General features: G+C 43.4%; 1 protein-coding gene across 3 annotated transcripts in view; it reads left to right on the top strand.

The window, feature by feature from the left end:
* Window positions 1-18,356, top strand: part of LOC123759301 (DNA-binding protein RFX2) — a 236,900-nt gene that overhangs the window by 138,326 nt on the left and 80,218 nt on the right. For all 3 annotated transcript variants that reach the window (XM_069335036.1, XM_069335037.1, XM_069335038.1), the window contains one exon: window positions 7,527-7,652. In XM_069335036.1, the coding sequence (XP_069191137.1) occupies window positions 7,527-7,652 (126 nt within the window). The remainder of the gene's footprint in view (window positions 1-7,526; window positions 7,653-18,356) is intronic.

Raw genomic sequence — 18,356 nt, 5'->3', positions numbered from 1 at the left:
GCCTCCATAATTAACGTTAGTAAATATTATGTAGTGACTACTACACTGCACAGTTGCACTGTGCTCCCAGGACTGCAACTTTTGAAACATTCCATTGTTTTGCAGCCAGCCCATCACAAAGCATTGTACTCTTACATCCTGTCTTGCAGAAAGTGCTTCTGAAGTGACTTCGTAGGGTCGACATGGGGATCACAGCATTAACTCTTAGCATTGCAGTAAACACCTTTCTTCCGAACCCCTCTCCCATATCAGTTAGTTACTAACTATATTGGCATGCCATATTCCAATTGCTGCCTCACAGTTGTTCTTGACAATGTCCACTGTAGCCTATACAGTGCCATATTATCAATATACATACCTCCTACTATGGTACAGTACTGTTAAACTTGTTTAATATTGCCTTGTGACCTGGGAGTTAATTCTGCTCCCAGCAGTCACCAAACAAGCAAGACATACTCTGGCTACATGGTTACAAGTATCAGGATACTGGAATACCTCCAGAGCAATCCAGAGGTGTGGTTTGTACAGACTGAAGCCGTATTTGAATTTTGCAAAAAAATCGGATTACAAGAAACACTATGCTCACACTTTTTCCCCACATTGCTCTAGAAAAATAGACATTCCTTTGAAATGTTAGGTCTGTGTTTGAGGATCCTCAAAACATGTCAGGTCTGTGTTTGAGGATCCTCAAGACCAAAGCTGATTCACATTCCCTTGCAGATTGCCCTCCTTGCCACAGATGAACATCTTTCTGAAAATAAAGAGATCCCTAATTAATATGATGTACTTGTTAATTTAAGAATTATATCATTATCACCACCAGTTCTATTGAAGAGGATAAGTTAATTATTTTAAATAAAGACTACATATTAACACTGTTCCTTTCTGATGCTGCATAATACGTCATAAAACCAAAACGCCCAGAGTTCCTGATGATGCAAACGTAATGCACAATTCTTTTGCAATGTCTTATTAAGTATAAACATTGTGAGTGAATGAGTTTAACATTGGGCTGTGTGCTCACCAGGAATGCTCGGCCTACCTTCCGGTGTGATTTGGGTTCCCTGCTGGACTAGCAAAAGTGTTATAAACAGAGGCTTTGTGCTCAGACACTGACACTAGTGAATTCACCCCTATTCATTGCTGCTGAATTCAATAAAAAATGGAACAAGCCCAAATAGAACATCCAGAGGATTTTATAAGCAAATCTAAAAATATGAATTTCAATAACAGTAAACTTCTTAGCTTACATGTGGACTTAACCATTACCAAAGTTCCAGTGGATGATATTCTCAAATTCATGATATACAAATTAATAAATTACTGTACAAGCCAATTCGTCTTTTGCCAGTCAGTTAAATCATAATACAGTAGTTAACATAAATGTATATCTGTTGATCAATGTTCTTGGAAAGACTGCAAGTGGCTTCGTCACTAGCCGCCTGGTTCTCTTTATACACATCAAGCCACACCAGGTTCCTTGCAAGTGTAAAACCTAATGGGGGACCAGGAACCGAAACCTGGTTCTCTCACAGAGGTACAGAGAGCAAGGAGATGTTAGATCACCCTAACTGAGAAATAAGCCACCAGAAATGTAGACCTACATTTCTGTTTATTTACAAATAAATCTAAACAACTCTGTAAATGAGAGAGAGAGAGAGAGAGTAGTTAGATCATTCACCTGCTATTAACAACTCTTCACCTCAAGGTACAATCCAGGTGTCAGTACCAAGGCATCCTGTACCTCCTTGTTCAGCAACGTTTGTATGGGCTGCTAAAGTTGTTTGGCCTTTTGTGTTCAGGTTTCTCAGATAAGTGTTAGCCATCCTTTACCCTGGTAGGGGCCATTTGCTTGTGTTTCTTCCGATTTTTATATTTGGTTTACACGTATGCTTTAGTCACTCGTTCTCGGACCAAGTCCATTCCATCCTGCGGCCGACCCCAAAGACGCATTCATCAATTTTAACATGCTGTTCGTGCAAAACAGGAATTTTTTCAAATATAAATTAATATTGTTATATATTAGTATACTATGCATATTTAGGCATTGGTTAGGTTAGGTGTTTAGGTTCTATTGGCAATTATTTGTAGTACATGGGTGAAGCATTTACAGCATTGTGGTTTGAACAAAAGTTGTCAGCGAAGCACTTGTTCCGGAAGTGTTCTGACGTCACCAGTTGTGTCGTGTGTAAACCGTTTTTCATTCATAAACAGGGGGTTTGGCAGGTGCATGGAATGAACCTCTTTGGGGAAACTTTTGCTGCTGCACCAATGACGACATTATATACTAGACTTATATTTGTTTGAGAGCTGTGCATACAGTGCTAGTTTCATTAGTAAGTAACTATGAAAGAAAGACTTTCATGAATGATATTAAACATTTTTAATACTGTCATTGTGAAGTTTTCCACTTCAAAGGTTTTAGGAATATAATTTCAGAATCTTTCTGCACATTTCTGCATTATCCAATCTCTAACCAATCTTTTTAAGTTTTCTAGTTCAGCTCTTTAGTAACAATTTTCACCACCGAAATGAGCTGCTTAGTAAATTAATCAATTGTATCTATATTATCCAAAGGAATCCACTGCAACATATTCCAAATCAGTTTTAATATTACAATGAATGCATACCTTATCAATTTTGCAGTTTCTTCAAATGACCTGAACTTAGTAATACAATGAAAATTGTTTAGTAGTTTAATCAGTGATGCTGAGAAATTGCATTTCAAGGCTCTGAATGTGTTTTTCAGGGTTTGGAAATATTTAAGTGCTATTTAAATAATTATATTTTGGGTAGGGTTTAAAGAATCAAGGGGCGGCACTGCATGTTGCATGTCATTTTTTTGTGGGGGACAAATGCCACCTTAGGCATTTGAGCCATAAGGTTTGCCACCCCCTACTGTAAGCCTTATTTATCCTAAGGATTATGACTATACAGTAGTCAATTGGATTCAGACTTGTGAGCACTACAGAGGCACACAGTGGGCTCAGGAACTGAACCCGAACTTCATTAAGCAAGCAGCAACACTTTACATATGCAGTGAGCTAATTTCATGACTTGATTTGCTTATGTACACCATTAAGAATGTTAAATACTGAAGTAAAGTATCACAGATAGTGAAATATGGGTTTACATCTCCTTGGAGTTCACAGTATTGCATACTATGCTGTATGCCTAACCACCCTGTGTGATGGGGATTTTTAACATAACTTGGCTAGTTCTTGACTACTCCCATTCAGAGAGTCTAGGGTAGCTGCACAGATGCAAATATACCTAAATGTGTTAGAGAAAGTACTTTTAAAAGTATTATACTCTGTATAATACTTTAGATAAATGATCTAGGGCATTTTAATTTATTTTGCATACCTGTTAAAACATTGTAAAAGGAGAAAGTATACAAATATTTGTAGTCAAGAGCTGTTTAGAACCAGTAGCCTCAAAACCAACTCAAAGAAATTACAACTTGAGGGGGAGGGGGAGGAATATAACAAAAACAACCACCATGGCACGTGCTATCAGCAGCAGTGTCAACTTCAACAAGCCACATTGTAGGACTGAAAACAGATGCTTTTTCACCCACAGGGTTATTAACCCATGGGTGAATAACCTACCCGCCAAAGTCATAAATGTCAAAACTGTGTCGAGTTTTAAAATATACCTGGAAAAGATCATCAAAGCAAATAGAGGGACCTTCGACAAGTTGCGTATTCCTGTCCTTGTCAAGCCCACCAGTGTTAGCGACCCTCAGATAAATTGGGTAAATACCCTCTCCGGCCTAACCTAACAGCTTCACAACCATCTACCATACCAATCATCCCTTTCCCAACAGACCATACCATTTGCCAATTCCTCCTACCTACTATATATCAATCACCCTCTTTACAACAAAAGCCACATCCCACCCCTTTAAAGCATGCCTCACTAACCACAACTTCAATACCATTTATCCACTCTCCAAATCCTTGCCCTTTAATCATGAATTCACCTCCAGGCTAAGGCTGACCACACAGGACAACAACATTGAAGTGCTTAAAAATTGGGTACACTAAAGCTCATTAAATGTATAAAAATATACATTTGCGAACTGTCTGCAAAGTCGAGGAAGCAAACTCGGATATAAAAAATATAAACTATATTAAACCGGAACATAGATAATGTAATATTTTCCCTAAACAATTCCAGGTAAAAAAAAATCACTTCTGGTCAAGATAAATTTTTGAAGAGACCAATTTATCGAAGAAAACCAATATTCCAGAATTTTGCAGGATAGTGGATGTGAATGATTTAGAGTCCCCCAATCCCCCAGAGAATCACAGGAGACCTAAGCAAGAATAAAAGTAGAGCTTGCATAAATATCATCCAGTGCGTGACAAATATTCCTTAGACCGAGAGTGAAGTTGCTAGTAATGAGACTTCCAGCATGGCCAAATTAACTGGAAAACAGAGGCGATGACAAAAGAGCAAAGCTGGTAGAAGTAGGAGAAAGGAACTTGCTAATGCAACATGTCAGGTAGGAAATGTAGAAAAGTGTGAGACAGTCAGCAAGGATGGACCTTACTTCACACAGTAAGATGGCTATTGAGTGTATTGAGCATGAAATGTCAACGAGAGCTCATGATAACTGTTTTCGATTATATAATTTTAATAAAGTTCTGAAAAAAGGAAGTGGAAGGCTAACATTCCATAACGATGAGTACTGTAAGTTAAAGAATTATTAGAATATCATTGGAAATAAAGTGGCACACTAAGTAAATACAAGGCCAAAGGAAGATTCATGGTATAGAAAAAGAGGACTCTCCAGCAGACCCACATGCAGCAACAGACCAAGGCCCAGAAAAATAGATACCATGGCCAAGCCACCAGAAAAATCACCAGCCAGCAAACAAAACCAACTGAATGGAGTGGTGACAACTGCCCACCCCAGTTGACAAGAGAAGTGGACGAGTGCACGGGGAAAACCTAGAAGTCGGCGAAGAGTCAACCACACCTTTTGGGGCAAAACATACCTGGGAAATCTGGCTGGATATAAACTACCACCCAAGGTTACTTGTTATCAAGACATCACAGAAGGAAAACAAAAGACCCTACCATGCCTATATCCAGACAGTGAGGCTAGCTAAGCATGTGCAGCAACTTAAATGCATAAGAGGAGATGCAAACTATGAAGGCTAGGAGGAACAAAGCCACCACAGACCATCAGCTTGCAAGCATGCAGACTGGCTGGTATCTCAAACCACTTGCTATCTGGGCAGGCCCAGATGTGGAATCGCAAGGACTGAAGAGGAGAACCACACTCTGCAGCAAATGTCTGAGTAGCCAGAACAAGTCAAAGTTAAAGACCTGAAATGACAACGAAGAACACCTCAATAAAACTGAACCAGGTCCCGAAACAGAAGCAGCAAGACGAGCCAAGAGGCGGCCCACAGAACCTGCAAAACAAACCAAGAGATCGTCTGTAAAGCCAAGAGGAAAGGTCTGAAGGTCAAGCGAGAAGCCAAATTAAAGAAACCTGGCCAGTCACAACTGCAAAGCATCGTCAAGGGGAGAACCGCAAGAAAATGGCACCACTGTATTCCTGCTCCATCTGGAAAAGAAGAGGCCCGAACCCCCTGGAAGACCAAGAATTACAGAATCCAAAATAAAAAAAAAAACACAATAGAAGCCTCAAAGACAGCCACTGAGAAAACAAACACATCCACCACCTGAAATAGGCGAGAGGAAAGATGGTGAGGGAAGAGGGCCGTACACCAGGAAGAGGAACGAATTATAAGTGTGGGAATCCAATTATAAGTGTGGACAGCTCTCCAGCAACTCAACAAAGCCATATAAATAGTTCACGACCAAATTGCCCCCCCCCTTCCACAGAACAGAATTTAAAGGCTGGCCTTCACCTGAGAGCGCCCTGATTAACTGTAAACTCTACAGCACCAGGCGAATAACTAAGCGGCACTGGCTGATTCGGGAGTTCCCGGTGCTGCCTCTTGGCTGTGGACAGCTGCTACTAGAGACGTGAAGGACCTAATTACTAGGCGACTCGTTTTCTGAGTTGTTTAGATTTGATCTGCTGTTGTTAGTCATGTCTTGCTCTACTTTTGTGGTGGTCAATTTCTTGGTGAGTGTGATTAAGGCTCCTCTGCTCTCTGTGAAGGGCTAGGTTTTGGCTTCTGATCCCTGGTAGATGTCAATGACTCGCATGGGCCATGTAATTACGTAAGAGTAGTTACAGGTAATTACAAGGCTCATGCGAGTCATTCACACCTACCAGGTATCAGAAGCCAAAACTTAGCCCTTCAGAGAGAGCAGAGGAGCCTTGTACTCACCTAGTTGTGCTTGCGGTTGTTGAATTTTGGCCCTTTGATCCCGCCTCTCAACTGTCAGTGAACTGGTGTACAGATTCTGGAGCTTATTGGGCTCTATCAAATCGACGTTTGAAACTGTGTAGGTAGTCTGCCTCCGCCACATCACTACCTAATGCATTCCATTTGTTAACTACTTTGACACTGAAAAAGTTCTTTCTAATATCTCTGTGGCTCATTTGGGACCTTGTGTGACTTGATAGATGTGGAAGTAACCAGAGCAGCTAGCAACAGGGAGCCACCTATAGTGGGATCTCCAGAAAGTCATCATATGCTGCCTTTTCCCAGAGACAAGTGTTTTTACTGAAGAATTTTACGATTATATATTTTTTGAGAAAGTGACATTTCGTGAGCTCTTAATCGTTTGTTATTGTCGTTGACTTTCAACAGAACTGTCATGACTCTGGAGTCTTTTTAACACTTCACATCCTGTGGTGGCGGAAATTCAATACTTGGTTTATCTTATCTATAGCCAGTATAAGACAGTCGAGTTTTGCTGTGTTTTCTGTCATATTAGTGTTACTTCCAATGACTTAGTAATGCCACTGCTCAAGAAGCTATTCGCACATGTTACGTCTCCATAAAACCAATTCCTTACTCAAATTTATCGTCATTTATATCGCAATCCGCAGCCGTGCGAGAGAGATGGTTGGCTACTACGTGTTACGTAACATTACACGTGAACTGTTCCTGTGGCCTGTCACCGAAATAGGAAGCCGGGAAACATCTCTGTCTCGGTTATGTACTGTCCATACAAGACTAACTCGCAGTGGAACAAACCTGTGCTTTGACCTGCATACTTACTGCTCATCTCCTAAAGGAGTGTCTTGATTTTTCATGATTGGAAACTGTGCTCTTCCCCTGGTTTTTATATGCCAAATGTATTCATTTTAATTATAAAGTATTGTACATGAATATATGTGGCTTTGATGTGATGGTCGTGTAATGTAATGTCGAGGCCGGCCTAAAATTGGTGTAATTAAAAAAATAGACTTACAGAGGCCAATGGGACGTGATTCTGTCCTGCATAACATTTCCTTTGCTTTTTGTGAATCCACATTACATTAGGCTAAGAAAAATCCTGGCACAGGTCGAGGGCCTACTTACATAAATTACATTAATGCCATTAATTTTGTTTTAATTCGTGTGTTCTGTGTTGTTGGTTTCCAGGAGGTAGCGAGCAGTCCTGTGGGAGGTCAAATTCTGGCCCAGGGAGGGAGCACGTATGTGATACAGCAGAGCTTAGACACAGAGAACCAGTCCATCATCAACACAACCAGAGCCTCGCCACAGACGGTGAGTACCACCCACCCACTCACCACCTTCCATGTGATCCGTGACGGTAGTGAAGTGAGCACCAGAGCACGTCCACCCGTTGTGCTGGGGTCGTCTCCTGACCCGGGGTTACTGCTCTGGGGCCAGATTCACGAAAGTACTTACGCAAGCACTTACGAACGTGTACATCTTTCCTCAATCTTTGACGGCTTTGGTTGCATTTATTAAACAGTTTACGTGCATGAAAACTTCCCATTCAACTGTTGTTATTGTTATAAACAGCCTCCTGATGCTTCGGAGCTCATTAACTGTTTGATAATTGGAAACAAAGCCGCCAAAGATTGAGAAAAGATGGACAGGTTCGTAAGTGCTTTCGTGAATCTGGCCCCTGAACCTTTATAGAACTTATCACTTAACTATTACAGTGCATTCGAGTGTTTAATATTCTTGCTACAAAAGGAGTGGCACAGTTTGTATTGAGGTTTGCCCAAGATGCATGACATGTTTCTCACTCTATACCTTCTTCAGTAATTAGTAGGCAACCTGGGGCGCCAGAACTGTAACAAGATGATTGACAGTGCACAGGCAGGTTAAGTATTTCCCTGTTGGTACCGAGGCTGTTTTAGGCAGTGTGTGCATAGGTCTTATTCCATGTTCTCGAGAACAAAAAGGCAATTTCTTCAGGAAAGGGTGAGCGTTCACGCTGAATATCTGAAGTTGAAAATGGTAACCAACCACACTGGTTTAGATAGGTTCTTGGGCTTGACACAAGAGTGTAGTTGAGGACGTGTTTAGCACGCGTCTGATTACGTTGCCAGAGTCACGAGAACTATCAGTCTGCTGCAGATAAAAGTTTTTATGGCTAGTGGGACTGGATTTGTATACATGTTTGTATATATCTCTATATATACATGTGCATAAGAAAGCCTTTACTTATAATGAAATATACAGACAGAAGTAAGAACTCCTTTCAGAGTCCAATGTCAAAAAACATATATAGAGGATGTCCCATAAGTCTGAACAAAATGATGAATCCTGCTTTTATTGTTTATTATTATATTTTATTTACAGTTGTTGTGTTGATTTAGGGGCGACGTTGTATTTATAGTATGTGTTCACGTTATGGCTGGTACACAAAGACGAGCTCAGGGGCCAGATTCACGAAAGCACTTACGCAAGCTCTTACGAACGTGTACATCTTTCCTCAATCTTTAACGGCATTGGTTACATTTATTAAACAGTTCACAAGCATGAAAACTTCCCATTCAACTGTTGTTATTGTTATAAACAGCCTCCTGGTGCTTCGGAGCTCATTAACTGTTTAATAATTGTAAACAAAGCCGCCAAACATTGAGAAAAGATGTACAGGTTCGTAAGTGCTTTTGTGAATCTGGCCGGAGGTATCTAGTCAGCAATGAAACAGTGTCAGAGGTTAGAGTTAGAGTAATTCTCGTTTTGCGCGAGTCCACGTTTTCTCTGATGCCTACCTCATGCAGTTATAGAAAGTGGGATAGTCATTTATGGTGTCATTACTTTCTCTTTTCCACCCCCCTTCATCTAAGATTCGTAATGTGTGATCTTAAATAGTAGCGCAGGAAAATGTCTTCATACCATAATACAAATGAGTATTGAGTTGTAAACATCAGTAGCACAAATATTGTTGAGGCTTGTAATATATATGAATGTTGATGCATCAAATATTGGATATGCATCATTGAGAATTCAAGAGGTCTGAAAATGTGTATTTGTGCATGTTGGTGTATGTTGGGTATGGAGAGTGAGTTGATGTGTGTGTGTGGAGGGTTATCACCTTAGTGCCGAGGACCAAGGCGGCTGACAGTATACGTTCTGCCCTCCTACCTGGCCTTGACCACTTTTTGAACACACTTTACAACTCCTTTAAAGGAAGAATATCTTTTATTTTTTTAATGCCTAGTTGTGTCGTGGATGCTAAATATATTACTGCACGCCGAATCAACGCCAACTTAACCTTGAATTGGCGTAGGTCTTGGATAATGCAGCAAGAGGTTTGTGTATCAGGAGAAGACATTACAAAGAGACGTTTTACCGTGGTAAAGTGAGAGAGAAGCGAGAGGTGGAGACGAGGGGGGAAGGTCTGTCTCCCCGGCGTGGAGGACAACAGTCCCTGGCGACAACACGGCCCCTACCTCCTGCCGGTTGCCATAGGGACTAGGTACACTGTTTTACATTGTTCATGCTGACCCACCGCCTCCACCTGTACACACACACCACCTGCACCTCACCCGGCCCACATGATGACTCGGCCCACATGATGACTCGGCCCACATGATGACTCGGGTCACATGATGACTCGGCCCACATGGTGACTCGGCCCACATGATGACTCGGCCCACATGATGACTCGGCCCACATGATGACTCGGGCCACATGATGACTCGGGCCACAATATGCCTTGGGCCACATTATGACTCGGGCCACAATATGCCTCGGGCCACATTATGACTCGGGCCACAATATGCCTCGAGCACCCTTCACACTCTACTAGCCCCGACCCCCCCGTCACCCCCACACACCACAAGGGGCTTGTGGAGGGCTTGTGGAGGGCTTGTGAACTAGATGTGTCTATTGGAATGCTTGATACATATAAGTGTGGCATGAAGAGATGGCATCATTAGTACTCGCTGGTGACTCTCAACAGAGAAGGATGATGAACACTAATACGCCCCACATTGATTGTTGTGTCATATATATATATTGGTATTGTTGAGTGATGGTTTGTGATGATGGTCCGAGTGTGTGTGCGTGTGTGTGTGCAGATTCGAGCTTTTAGCTCTTGGACCCCGCCTTTCTAACCAATCTATTATAATAATCTCTCTAACACGTACACACACATCTACTAGGGAGTAGCCCGTAGCAGCTATCAACTACCAGGTACCTATATACTGCTAGGTGAACAGGGCTTCAGGGTGAAAGAAACTGTGTTCATTTGTTAACTCCACAGCCGGGAACCGAACGTGGGCCTTAAGGACTACGATCCCCGAGCGCTGTCCACTCAGCTGCAAGGCCCCCCAGGGCCTCGCCCCTATGAGTACTCACCTATTTGTGCTTGCGGGGGTTGAGCTTTGGCTCTTTGGTCCCGCCTCTCAACTGTCAGTCAACAGGTGTACAGGTTCCTGAGCCTACTGGGCTCTATCATATCTACATTTGAAACTGTGTATGGAGTCAGCCTCCACCACATCACTGCCTAATGCATTCTACCTGTTAACTACTCTGACACTGAAAATGTTCATTCTAACGTCCCTGTGGCTCATGTGGGTACTCAGTCTCCTCCTGTGTCCCCTTGTTCGCCTACCACCCGTGCTAACTAGTTTCCCTTTATGTATTCTGTCAGTTACTCTGAGAATTTTAGTTAGTGATCATGTTATCCCTAACTCATCTGTCTTCCAGTGTCGTGAGGTTTCGTTCCAGTAATCTTTCCTCGTAGCTAATATTACTCAGCTCGGGGACTAGCCTGGTGGCATACCTCTGAACCTTTTCTAAGTTCGTTTTGTGTTTGACTAGATGTGGACTCCAGGCTGGAGCTGCATATTCCAGTATTAGTCTGACATATGAGGTATAAAAGTTTCTGAAGGCAGTTCTTATGTTTGCAAGCCTTGGATACGCCGCTGATGTTATCCTTTTGATGCGGGCTTCAAGGGACAGGTCTGGTGTGATATCAACCCCCAGATCGTTCTCTCTTTCCGATTTCTGAAGGAATTCCTCACCCAGCTGGTACCTTGTGTTTGGCCTTCTGCTCCCTACGCCTATCTTCATCACTTTGCATTTGATCGAGTTAAACTTCAGTATCCATTTGTTGGACCATTCCTTCAGTCTGTCCTGGTCATCCTATAGCCTTTTGCTGCCCTGCTCTGTCTTAATCCTTCTCATAATTTTAGCATCATCAGCAAACATTGAGAGGAATGAGTCTATACCTTCTGGAAGATCATTCACGTGTATCAGAAACAAGATGAGACTCCATGAGACTCCCCAGGGTGACCAGACGCCATTCTGAGGTCTCACCCCTCACAATAACTCTCTGCTTCCTGTTGCGTAGGTACTCCTTTATCCACTGGAACACCCTATCACTTACTCCAGCTTGTTTCTCCAACTTATGCAACAGTTTCTTATGCGGTACTTTGTCAAAAGCTTTCTGACAGTCCAAGAAAATGATGTCTGCCCAGCCATCTTTTGCTTAATGCTTGTTGCTTGGTCATAGAATTCTATTAAACTGTGAGACACAACTTGCCATCCCTGAACCCATGCTGGAGACGTGTTACAAAGTCCTTTCTCTCCAGATGTGCTACCAGCCTTTTTCTCACGATCTTCTCCATCACCTTGCATGGTGTTAAGGACACTGGCCTGTAGTTTAAGGCCTTCTGCCTATTGCCCTTTTTGTATATTGGGACTACGTAAGCTATCTTCAAACTTTTCGGTAAGTCTCCTGTTTCCAGTGACTTGTTATACACCCTAGAGAATGAGTGGCATGCAAAGTGCTTCTGCCCCCATCCTTTAGCATACACGGTGAGATTCCGTCAGGTCCAACAGCCTTAGTCACGTCTAGATCTAGCAGATACTGTACCTCCTGACCTCATCTCTGGCAATTTCAATATCTTTCAAAGTCTGCTCGGTTTATCGCCACCCCCCTCTTAGTTCAGGGACTTATCCTTGCTCTATTGTGAAGAGTCTCTTGTTGAGATCTTCTCGGAATCTCTTGTTGCGATCTTCACCCACTTCTTTGTACATTCTCGGTGTATCCATCCTCTCCCTTTCTCAGTTTCATCACCTGTTCTTTCACTGTTGTTTTCCTCCTGACGTGACTGTATAGGAGTTTTAGTTGGGTCTTGTGTGTGTGTGTGTGTGTGTGTGTGTGTGTGTGTGCGCTTGTGTGTTAGGGTGGGGGGGAACTGATGTGTAATTATACACCTCTCTCACTAGTAGGTATGAAGCATTAGCCCTGATTTGTCTCAGGTGTCTCAGATATGTCTATATCCATGTCTTTAGTTACATATATTGAAAGGAGATAAGTATGGGGGGATTCTGTATAGTTTTGCCGACGGAAGTTTTCATTTAGCGCCAGGTCGAGCCGAGCGGACAGCACGCTGGACTTGTGATCCTGTGGTCCTGGGTTCAATCCCAGGTGCCGGCGAGAAACAATGGGCAGAGTTTCTTTCACCCTATGCCCCTGTTACCTAGCAGTAAAAATAGGTACCTGGGTGTTAGTCAGCTGTCACGGGCTGCTTCCTGGGGGTGGAGGCCTGGTCGAGGACCGGGCCGCGGGGACACTAAATAGCCCCGAAATCATCTCAAGATAACCTCAAGAAGATCAGCAAGGCTTCAAATCTCCCGTTTATATTTGTAGCCGAGCCTAAGACAGGCAGTGGTGCCGTGCAGGGGGTGTCTGCTGGCCTACCTGCATCACCCGCAGACATGTTACTCCACATAAATAAATAAATAAATAAATATGTTTATTCAGGTAAGGTACATACATACAAGTGATGTTACATTAATGGATTGGTATATAGATAGAGCTAGTACATACAATGCCTAAAGCCACTATTACGCAATGCGTTTCGGGCAATAAGCCACCCGACCACACACACACATAATGTTATCTTGATTGATGGAATTTGTTAGTAACAATTTAGTTCGAGTTCTCGGTGTATTCTCGGGCTGCTCAGCGGTCATCTACTCCACCTTTTTAAGGGCGCCTGCTGTGGCTAAGTCGCCAGTTCTGTCAGGCACTGGTAGGCCAACACGCAGTGGAACCACAGGAGACAGTCTGTGGTGCCGTCGTTGATGATAGACTGTGGTTCCGTCGTTGATGATAGACTGTGGGTCCGTCGTTGATGATAGACTGTGGTTCCGTCGTTGATGATAGACTGTGGTTCCGTCGTTGATGATAGACTGTGGTTCCATCATTGATGATAGACTGTGGTTCCGTCGTTGATGATAGACTGTGGTTCCGTCGTTGATGATAGACTGTGGTTCCATCATTGATGATAGACTGTGGTTCCGTCGTTGATGATAGACTGTGGTTCCATCATTGATGATAGACTGTGGTTCCATCATTGATGATAGACTGTGGTTCCATCATTGATGATAGACTGGTTCCATCATTGATGATAGACTGTGGTTCCATCGTTGATGATAGACTGTGGTTCCATCATTGATGATAGACTGTGGTTCCATCGTTGATGATAGACTGTGGTTCCATCATTGATGATAGACTGTGGTTCCATCATTGATGATAGACTGTGGTGCCATCATTGATGATAGACTGTGGTTCCATCATTGATGATAGACTGTGGTTCCATCATTGATGATAGACTGTGGTTCTATCGTTGATGATAGACTGTGGTTCCATCATTGATGATAGACTGTGGTTCCATCGTTGATGATAGACTGTGGTTCCGTCGTTGATGATAGACTGTGGTTCCATCATTGATGATAGACTGTGGTTCCATCGTTGATAATAGACTGTGGTTCCATCGTTGATGATAGACTGTGGTTCCATCATTGATGATAGACTGTGGTTCCATCATTGATGATAGACTGTGGTTCCATCGTTGATGATAGACTGTGGTTCCATCGTTGATGATAGACTGTGGTTCCATCATTGATGATAGACTGTGGTTCCATCATTGATGATAGACTGTGGTTCCATCGTTGATGATAGACTGTGGTTCCATCATTGATGATAGACTGTGGTGCCATCAATGATGATAGACTGTGGTTCCATCATTGATGATAGACTGTGGTTCCATCATTGATGATAGACTGTGGTGCCATCATTGATGATTGTATTGTTGGTGAAGTGAGGACGGTTGTGGGGCAGAAACTGCTTATCTGAGCAGCAGCAGCAGCAGCAGTAGCAGCAGCAGTAGCAGCAGCAGCAGCAGCAGTAGAGATTGGGGGTAACCTTAAGGGGCCCTCCCCTCCCCCGCTACCCTCTTTCCCCCCAACCCTTACCAACCCCCCCCCCTCTCCACCCCCCCCCCCAACCCTACCCCTCATGTGCAGGGTTGCCCCTAGCAACCACACCCAGACCCCCCCCTCCCCCCCACTACGGTCCCTAACAACCAGAGGGACGCCTGCACAAGACTCTACCATCCCCTGGCCCAAGTGGGAGAAGAAGCCCCTAAGACCTGACCCCCTAAACAGCCAGAATATGGGGTATTAACGTGTAGTGACTATAACCTACCACTAGAGGGCACGTGATGACACGTAACAGAGAGTTACGACCAATTGACAAAAGCAAGAAACTAGCGCCATGCGCGTCTGTACCATCTTCTTGAGGTTATCTTGAGATGATTTGGGGGCTTTAGTGTCCCCGCGGCCCGGTTCTCTACCAGGCCTCCACCCCCAGGAAGCATGCAGCCCGTGACAGCTGACTAACACCCAGGTACCTATTTTACTGCTAGGTAATATGGGACATAGGGTGAAAGAAACTCTGCCCATTGTTTCTCGCCGGCGCCCGGAATCGAACCCGGGACCACAGGATCACAAGTCCAGTGTGCTGTCCGCTCGACCGACCGGCTCCCTTAAACCATTGGCGGAATGTACCCATTAATTAATCGCCCAAACTTGTGATAGTTTAACCCTTCATCGTACATTATACAATGTATAATGTACATTATACTATCATTGTACCTTCTACTAAATAAATCAAGGCTGGTTTAATATGTGCCTTGAGGGATATTGGTCATGTAGTTAATTTATTATGCAGCTTACGGTACACTCATCGTGGGGGCGGTGCATCTGGGGCCCGGGAACTGGAGCCCGACATTCGTTTAGCTTAGCTAGTTACAGTAGTGACGAGCTGGTTGTGCTTTTGGAGAGAGCGCTGCCCATGTGTGTCAGCAGGTATGGAAATCACTGTTGGAGAATACACACCTGTTATTATTATCAGAAGTCACGTGTTTGACGGATATAAATTCACCTTTACGCAACAAATTTAAATTAAGAAAACTTTATTAATAAATGTCTGCAAATTTATGATAGTTTGCACAAAATTGCACCATAACCTGCCATTATTATTATTATTATAGACGGTAATCTAGATTTAGATTTTAAGGCTACAATTAACAGTCGTTTATTAATCCCATTAGTTTTATTAATCCCATTGAGGCTGAGTGAGTGCCGGGGCCTCACACAGCCTCAATGCTAACATAGAAAACGTATATAAATATTAGGGGGTAAACACAAATAAACACTGATTGACAAGCGCTCGAGGGCACATGAACCAGTACCAAAACAAACAAACAATCACACACAAACAAAAACACCGCAAGGATTGTGTTTGCGAGGCAACGCTTTGTTTTGTAACAAGTGGCTAATATATATATTCTACACTGAGATGCTCAATTGATTGATATGCTTAATTAATTGGTATGCTCAATTGATGCCAAAAGAGTGCTATAACTTGGCCAAACACCTATGTAGAAGCCAAACAGTCCTTTTGATAAAGACAAGAGCAGATAATTCTGCTATTATCTTTGTCACCTTCCATTGTTTTACTTTCTTCAATCTCTTTTTATCTCCACCATTTGTCTCTCTTATTCACCTGTTTTTTCCGTCCATTCGTCTCCCTTGTTTTTCTTTGGTTTTATTTTCCTCCAGTTTGCTTTGGTCTTCTTTCTCCATCAACCTTTTTTTGGCCTTACGTTATTCCTTTGTTCTCATTCCCGCCATTTATCCCTTTGTTCTCATTCCCGCCATTTATCCCTTTGTTCTCATTCCCGCCATTTATCCCTTTGTTCTCATTCCCGCCATTTATCCCTTTGTTCTCATTCCCGCCATTTTGTTTGTTTACATTCTTGTTTACTTTTGTTTGTTGTTTTCATCCATCCTAAAATTTATTCCATATTCCTACAAATCTTTTTCCTCTCACAATTCAACTCTCTGTGTTGTAGTCTTCAACTCCCTCTATTGTATTCAGCTAGTTGTGTTTGCGCGGGTTGAGCTCTGCTCTTTCGGCCCGCCTCTCAACTGTCAATCAATCAACTGTTACTAGCTACTAACTAATTTTTTTCTTTCTCCCCCCACCCACACACACACCCCAGGAAGCAGCCCGTAGCAGCTGTCTAACTCCCGGGTACCTATTTACTGCTAGGTAACAGGTGCATCAGGGTTAAGGAAACTCTGCTCATCTGTATCCGCCGGGTATGGGGATCGAACCCTGGTCTCTAGGTCCACGAGTCTAGAGCGCTGTCCACCAGCCACACGCTGTTGTAAGTGCCAGTGTGTGATAGTGGAGTAAGGATGGGTGTCCGGCTAAGTGGTGGGTGTCCGGGTAAGTGGTGGGTGTCCGGCTAAGTGGTGGGTGTCCGGGTAAGTGATGGGTGTCCGGGTAAGTGGTGGGTGTCCGGCTAAGTGATGGGTGTCCGGCTAAGCAGCGGGTGTCCACCCCTGGTGACGGTTGCTAAGCAACTGGAGTTGTTTACGTTCGGTAAACTCGTATCAAATATACACATATCCAGCGTTGTAAATTACTAAATATAAGAAATATATAATTGGTGAACAAGTTTGCAAAGCGATCGTAGCTTCTCCTAAATCCATATACCTCGTACACGGTCAAGTTGGTGTGTTGCTGCGCGCGCTCTGTTTGCCTCTTATTACGTTTTAAGTGAACCAATTTACGAGCTGTATTGTGTATTTGCATATTTTGTACATAATTTTGTTGTGTCTGCAATTTGTCATGTTTCAGAAGTTTGTAGTTGAATAGGTGTTGTGTCTGTACTATAAAACCTTATGTAACATGTGAATCAAATATTATTTTAAATAATACGTTTGTTAGACACTATATAATATATTAATAACGCTTCTTGTAGAGACCTTTAATGTATACAGATATCACTTCCTTTAGTCCTGGAGCTGTTCAAGAATTTCAATAAGACGTTATCTTGAGATGATTTCGGGGCTTTTTAGTGTCCCCGCGGCCCGGTCCTCGACCAGGCCTCCACCCCCAGGAAGCAGCCCGTGACAGCTGACTAACACCCAGGTACCTATTTTACTGCTAGGTAACAGGGGCATAGGGTGAAAGAAACTCTGCCCATTGTTTCTCGCCGGCGCCTGGGATCGAACCCAGGACCACAGGATCACAAGTCCAGCATGTTGTCCGCTCGGCCGACCGTCGTCCATATAAAGTCAACCATTTTTATATATAATAATTTACACGTGGAAAATAGTACTGGTCCCAAACCTGCACACAGAAATAACATCACACGAGACCAGAAGGCATGGCAGGATGTGCAGAATACCCCCGTTGAAGAACAGAGGTGCAACAGGTACTCTGAGAGAGAACTATCGACATCAGAGGCCCGAGACTGTTCAACACGCTTCCACTACACATAAGGGATATAACTGGCCGACCCCTCACAGTGTTCAAGAGAGAACTGAATAAGCACCTCCATAGGATACCTGATCAACCAGGCTGTGACTCATACATCAGGCTGCGAGCAGCCGCGTCCAACAGCCTGGTTGACCAGTTCTATAACCAGGAGTTCTGGTTAGAAACCGGGCCTTGGGGACGTTGATCTTCGGAACCACCGCAAGGTAGCAAGGTGGGTCGTGTTAGTTGAAGTGGGAGGGGTTTCATGGGGGGGGGGGGTGTATTGGGGTCGTGAGGGGTGGGGTCGTAGGGTAGGGATTGACAGGGGAGGAGTCGTAGGGTAACAGAGTCGTGGGGAAGAGGTCGCAAGGGGA

This window comes from Procambarus clarkii, chromosome 32 (genome assembly GCF_040958095.1).
Source record: "Procambarus clarkii isolate CNS0578487 chromosome 32, FALCON_Pclarkii_2.0, whole genome shotgun sequence".
Classification (NCBI taxonomy): domain Eukaryota; kingdom Metazoa; phylum Arthropoda; class Malacostraca; order Decapoda; family Cambaridae; genus Procambarus; species Procambarus clarkii.
Note: the sequence above shows the minus strand (reverse complement) of the source record. Positions and strands in the feature narration are given on the sequence as shown.